Raw genomic sequence first — 6,867 nt, 5'->3', positions numbered from 1 at the left:
TAAATTCAAATTTTAAACACATGTGCAAGAGGGGAAGAATTTGAAATTCATGCAGCAGAATTTTTCTTCCTCTTGTAGCAATTATTTCATTTGAAATTCGAATTTAAATGATTTAGAGGTTCACACGCTAGCTAGGAAAGTTATTTGATGGATGAAATCATTTAATATATTGATTAATATTTGAATTCAAATTCAAACAACAAACAATGTCGCCATGTGTCAAGCAATGGGTCCATGCGCCATGCAATAATTTTGGTTTATTTAAAATTCATGAAATCCAATTCCATGTCACCACTAATTGCCATATCATCTGAGCCTAATCCTCTTGGGTTGCACCTAATCAAATTTGGTCAAACCCAAATTAAAATAAAGCAATTTGGTTGAACCCAATCTAATCAGGTCAGACCCTGATTGAGCTCAAATTGAATCCAATTCAATTTTTGGCTCATCCAAACTCAATCAAATTGAATTAATTACTTTGTGTTAGACCTAATCCAATTAGGTCAATCTCCAATTAAGCGCAAATTAATTTAAAATTAATTTGATCAGCTTAAGTCCTTTTTGGTTCTGACCTAATCCAATCAGGTCAAAAGCCTAATTGAGCCCAAAGTTGAATCCAATTCAATTTGGCTCATTCTTAGCACAATTACTCAATAAAATTGAGTTTATTAATAATTTAATTACTAATTATGATTTGTATTTTATCGATACCAATGATGTGACCTTGGTTATTGTCTTCAAAAGTCACTACACCTTCTTAGATTATAGGGTGAAGAATTGCTCCTTGTCACCCGTCATGTGTCTTGAGCAGCCACTATCCAAGTACCAACAGTGTTTATTGAGCTTGGCCGCAAGACACTTCTATACACAAAGAAATCAAGCAGTCTTAGGTACCCAAGTTTTCTTGGGTCCTTCTAGGTTAGCTATGTTATGATAGAGACGCAACCAGCCCATCTAAAGATCCTTTGCATGGAATTGAAGGTCCTATGACGGGCTAAGACTAAGAGGATGAAACAAGCTTTGGAAAGTCTGATCATAAAAATCAAAGGAAAAGAAGACCAACGTGAGATAGAGGCTGCACCTAATTGGGTCACTTTCATACAATTGGGTGAAGATGCTTTGAGTCCAACCTGAAGACAACACTTTGGAAAGTCCAAATCACATGATAAGAAGCATTCATGGGAAGGCCAACTTTCCTATTGTATTTGAATTTTCGTGCATATTTTTGGGGTGATTTTTCAGATGATATTTTGTATTCCCCAAGTCACAATCAGACTTTCTTGTAGTTCCCAAAGTCACTATAATTACTTTGGGATCTTTTTCCTAAGTTCTGGTTACTTTTCTAAGAGTAGGTGTACCATGCATTTTTCCAAGCCTTGGTAAACGCAGCCTTGGTAAATGCATGACAAGTAGTGCTATGTAATTTCCTAGGAGTTGCTTCTCTTTGAAGCCATTTGAGCCTTAAAATAGCACCTGATTGTACTTGAGGGAGGAGGACGCATGAATGAAATTTGAGAGTTTCTCTTATGTGAGAGCTTCACCTTTGTTCTTGGATTAGAACTTGATAGTGTTGGTTCTACCGGCAGGTTGCGGTTAGGGTCACGCTTTTTTTGATAACTTTGGTTCTACCGGTAGGTCGCAGATAGGGTCAAGTTCCACTTTCTCTACCTGTTTCCAAGACGGTCCGAAGTGTGCTCTTATTATTTGGTATCAGAGCCCGGCTCCTGAAATCAAGTGTTATCTATCCTTTGTGTGTTTATCTTGTTTAATTCAAAAAAAAAAAAAGTGTTCCGCTGTTGTTTATCTCTATATCCTTGGTGACATCTTCCTTTAATCGATTTGTGTCATCTTCCTTTGTTCTTTTCTGTTCTGCTATTTCAAAAAAAAAAGGAAGAAAGAAAGAAAAGAAAGAAGAAAGGAAGAAAGAAGAAGAAGAAAATAAAAAAGAAAAGAAAAAATTCGAGGCAGATTTTGCTTCTAATTTCCTTGTTGGTTCTTTAACGCTTCCATTGAATTGTTCTCAATTCAAACATTCCTTGAACCCCTTGTTGGTTCCAATTAAATTGTTCCTTGCGAGTTCTTGTTCCCTAAGGTTATCATCGATTCCTTACTGTTTCCTGTTGCGTAGAAACATCCAAAAGGTTCTTATTTAAGAGCTCATAAGGTGAAGCTGAGTGATAAAAGGCAAGAGGGTGAGATCATCATCAAGAAAAAGCCATAAAGGAGTGTCCACCAGAGAGAGGAGTGTGTGAGGACCTATTATGTTTAAACTAATCTTTTGATTGCAGCATACAAAGATGCGTAGTGAAGGTAGTGAACAACCAAATGTTGATATGAAGTTATGGATGAAAGCCATTGCTGATCAACTTACTAAGCTTGGTGCACGAATGAATGATTTGGAATCACCAAGCAGACTCAAACCTTTGAGGGGGCGGATGTTTGAAGAAGGAGAAGAAGAGGAGTATTCGGATGGAAGAAGTAATGGAAGGAGGCAAAGAGATGAATCAAGAAAAGACAGTCATTTGGGAAGTATTATGATGACAATCCCTGCATTCTAAGGTAAAAATGATCCTGAATTATATTTAGAGTGGGAGAGAAAGGTTGAACATGTGTTTGAATGTCATAATTATTCCGAGGAGAAGAGGGTTAAACTAGCCATTGTTGAGTTCCATGATTATGCTAGTATTTGGTGGGATCAAATTGTGACTAGTAGACGTAGAAATGGGGAGAGGCCTATTGGTACATGGGATGAGATGAAGGCTGTCATGAGAAAAAGGTTTGTACCCAGCCACTACTATAGAGATTTGCACAGGAAATTGCAAAGTCTAACTCAAGGCTCCATGAGTGTGGAAGATTACTATAAGGAGATGGAAATAGCCATGATTAGAGCCAATGTTGAATAAGACCGAGAGGCAACTATGGCTAGATTCATTGGAGGTTTAAAAAAGGAGATAGCTGATGTGGTAGAATTGCAACATTATATAGAGATGGAGGATTTGCTGCACAAAGCTATTCTAGTGGAAAGGCAATTGAAAGCTAAGAGTACTTCCAAATTTACTACTAGTTCTTCATGGAGATCGAATTGGCAAAACAACAAATCTGTGTCAAAGCCAAAAGAACATGCAAAGGCCAAAAATTCGATTGCTGCACCTAAAGGTAAAATGGAAACTAATTCATCCTCTAGATCTCGTGATATCAAATGTTTCAGGTGTCAAGGAGTTGTACATATTGCTTCTCAATGTCCAAATAAAAGAGCCATGATACTGCTGGATAATGGAGACATAGAGAGTGTGAGCTCAAGTGATGATGACATGCCACCATTGGAGGATTGTAGTGATGTTGAAGTTGCTAAACCTGTTGTTGGAGATGTGCTTGTTACTAGGCGTGCTCTCAACATGCAACCTAAGGCGGGTGGTAATGAGGAGCAACGTGAGCATATATTTCATACAAGATGCCATATAAACGACAAGGTATGCAGCTTAATCATTGATAGTAGAAGTTGTACTAATGTTGCTAGCACCTTGTTGGTTGAAAAATTGAGTTTGCCCACATTAAAGCACCCTAATCCATATAGACTTCAGTGGCTGAATGATTGTGGAGACATAAGGGTGACTAAGCAAGTGATGATTTCATTTTCCATTGGTAAATACAAGGATGAAGTTCTTTGTGATGTGGCACCTATGCATGCTGGACATCTACTTCTTGGGCGTCCGTGGCAATTTGATAGAAGGGTTATTCATGATGGGTATAAAAATAGATACACTCTTGTTATGAACAATCACACCATTGTTTTAACACCTCTCCAACCAACCGAGGCCTATGCTGATCAAATCAGAATTACAAGAGAGTGTAAGTTGAGAGAGGAGCAATTGAGCATTCAAGAAAAAGAGAGGAAAGATAAGAAAAATGAGAGTGAGCAGAAGAAAGAAAAGAATAAATCAGAATCCAAAGAAGAGAAAAAAAAGAGAGTGAGTGCATTTGCAAGCAAAAGAGAGGTTGAGAGTGCCTTGTTAGCAAAAGAGCAGCTACTTGTGCTCATACACAAGGATGTTTATTTCACTGACGAACTCAATTCTTCTTTGCCTAGTATGGTTGCTTCTTTGTTACAGAAATTTGGTGATATTTTTCCAGAAGAAATCCCCCATGGATTACCTCCTACAAGAGGTATTGAGCATCAGATTGACTTAATTCCAGGTTCTTCAATCTCAAATAGACCAGCCTACAGAACAAGTCCAGAGGAAACAAAAGAAATTCAAAAGCAAGTAGATGAGTTGCTGCAAAAAGGATTTGTGAGGGAGAGTCTTAGCCCATGTTCTGCTCCTGGATCTTGGTTCCGAAGAAAGATGGGACGTGGCGCATGTGTACGGACTGCCGAGCCATAAATAAAATCACTGTAAAGTATCGATATCCTATCCCTAGATTGGATGATATGCTTGATGAATTGCATGGTTCGTGTGTGTTTTCTAAAATAGATTTGAAGAGTGGATACTATCAAATTCGCATGAAAGAAGGTGATGAATGGAAAACAGCTTTTAAAACAAAATATGGTTTATATGAGTGGATGGTGATGCCATTTGGCTTATCTAACGCACCCAGCACCTTCATGAGGTTAATGAACCATGTTTTGCGTTCTTTCATTGGGAAATTTGTTGTAGTGTATTTTGATGATATTTTGATTTATAGCAAAACCTTAGATGAACATGTTAATCATTTTGCATGTTGTTCTTAATGTTTTGAGAGAAATCAAATTATATGCTAATCTTAAAAAGTATTCATTCTGCCATGAATCTATTGTGTTTTTGGGTTTTGTTGTAAGCTCGAAAGGAATAAGTGTGGATGAGGAGAAGGTAAGGGCAATTAGAGAATGGCCTACACCTAAGAATGCAAATGAGGTAAGAAGTTTCATGGTTTAGCAAGTTTTTATATAAGGTTTGTAAAGAACTTTAGTTCTATTGCTACACCTTTGAATGAACTTGTTAAAAAGAATGTTGTGTTTAAGTGGAATGATGTGCATGAGGAAGCTTTTAATTCATTAAAAGAAAAATTGACTAATGCACCTTTGCTTTGTTTGCCTAATTTTGATAAAGCTTTTGAAATTGAATGTGATGCATCTGGTGTTGGTATAGGGGCCGTACTAATGCAGGACTCTAAACCAATTGCTTACTTTAGTGAAAAGCTTAATGGGGCATCATTGAATTATTCCACGTATGACAAAGAGTTGTACGCTTTGGTGAGAGCTTTGCAAACTTGGCAACACTACTTGTGGTCAAGGGAATTCATAATTCATTCTGACCATCAAAGCTTGAAGTTTCTAAGATCTCAAGGTAAGCTTCAAAAAAGACATGCCAAGTGGTTGGAATTCATTGAGATGTTTCCTTATGTAATCAAGTACAAGAATGGTAAGAAAAACATAGTGGCTGACGCATTGTCCAGAAGGTATGCATTGCTTACTTCTTTGCAAACTAAATTACTTGGTTTTGAGTTTATAAAGGACTTATATGCTAATGATTCTGACTTTGGCCAAGTGTGGGATTCTTGTTCTAAACATGCTTTTGGGGACTATTATAGGCATGATGGTTTCTTGTTTAAGAAAAATAAGTTGTGTGTGCCTGTTTGTTCCTTGCGTGAAATGCTAGTTAGAAAAAGTCAAGGTGGTGGATTGATGAGACATTTTGGATAAAAAGGACTTTACAAATATTGCATGAGCATTTTTATTGGTCTAACATGAAGCATGATGTGCAATCTGCCTGTGATAAGTGCATAACATGTAAACAAGCTAAATCTAAAGTCATGCCCCATGGCTTCTATACACCTTTGCCTATGTCTAATCAACCTTGGACTGATATTTCAATGGATTTTGTGTTAGGATTACCTCGATCTCAAGGTGGCAAAGATAGTATATTTGTCGTTGTTGATAGGTTTAGTAAAATGGCACATTTCATTGCATGCTCTAAAACTAATGATGCAACACATATTGCTGATCTGTTCTTTAAAGAAATAATGCGCTTGCATGGATTGCCTAGAACAATAGTAAGTGATAGGGATGTGAAGTTCCTAAGTCATTTTTGAAAAACTTTGTGGAATAAACTAGGAACAAAACTCTTATTTTCGACTGTTGCACATCCTCAAACGGATGAACAAACTGAAGTAGTAAATAGAACACTTACTATCTTGTTGCATGCTATCATTCAAAAGAATTTGAAAAATTGGGAGAAATGCTTGCCACATGTTGAGTTTGCTTATAATAGAACTATTTATTCTACTACTTCTTATTCTCCTTTTGAAGTTGTGTATGGATTTAATCATGTGACTCCTTTGGACATCTTACCTTTGCCTACTAATGAGTGTACCAATTTGGATGGTAAGAAAAAGGCGGATACTATTAGGGAGTTGCATGCAAAAGTTCGAGCCAACATTGAGAGAAAATGAGCAATATGCAAAGCAAGCAAATAAGGGGCGTATTAAAGTTATTTTCGAACCGGGAGATTGGGTTTGGGTTCATATGAGGAAGGAGAGGTTTCCCACTCAAAGAAAATCTAAGCTACAAACAAGAGGAGATGGACCCTTCCAAGTTCTAGAGAAGATCAATGACAATGCGTACAAGCTGGACTTGCCAAGTGAATATGGTAATGTAAGTGCTACCTTTAATGTGGCTGATCTATCTCTGTTTGATGTAGGTGATGAATCTGATTCGAGGACGAATCCTTTTTAAGAGGGAGGGAATGATAGAGACGCAACCAGCCCATCTAAAGATCCTTTGCATGGAATTGAAGGTCCTATAACTAGGGCAAAGACTAAGAGGATGAAACAAGCTTTGGAAAGCCTGATCATAAAAATCAAAGGAAAAGAAGACCAACGTGAGATAGA

The 6,867-nt window shown here is 37.3% G+C and overlaps 1 protein-coding gene across 1 annotated transcript; it reads left to right on the top strand.

The window, feature by feature from the left end:
• The first annotated feature begins 2,918 nt into the window (after positions 1–2,918).
• LOC149751317 (uncharacterized) lies at positions 2,919–6,429 on the top strand. Its single transcript, XM_089927286.1, has 5 exons — positions 2,919–3,470; positions 4,110–4,330; positions 4,817–4,892; positions 5,000–5,324; positions 6,287–6,429. Exons 1-5 carry the CDS (start codon positions 2,919–2,921, stop codon positions 6,427–6,429), a joined length of 1,317 nt encoding a protein of 438 aa, XP_089783412.1.
• Positions 6,430–6,867: the final 438 nt, after the last annotated feature.

Source organism: Phoenix dactylifera, chromosome 14, assembly GCF_051530095.1.
Source record: "Phoenix dactylifera cultivar Ajwa chromosome 14, Ajwa_hap1_PhDact_Kaust_v1.1, whole genome shotgun sequence".
In the NCBI taxonomy this organism is placed as follows: domain Eukaryota; kingdom Viridiplantae; phylum Streptophyta; class Magnoliopsida; order Arecales; family Arecaceae; genus Phoenix; species Phoenix dactylifera.
The sequence above is the reverse complement of the archived record's forward strand: the minus strand, read 5'-3'. Positions and strand labels throughout refer to the sequence as shown.

Coding starts and splice junctions, on each gene's coding strand:
- LOC149751317 (XM_089927286.1), top strand. CDS start 2,919: ATGGCTAGATTCATTGGAGGTTTAAAAAAGGAGATAGCTGATGTGGTA. Junction 4,331..4,816: donor TGTTCTGCTCCTGGATCTTG/GTTCCGAAGAAA, acceptor TTTTGTTGTAAG/CTCGAAAGGAATAAGTGTGG. Junction 5,325..6,286: donor GAAGTTTCTAAGATCTCAAG/GTAAGCTTCAAA, acceptor CTCCTTTTGAAG/TTGTGTATGGATTTAATCAT.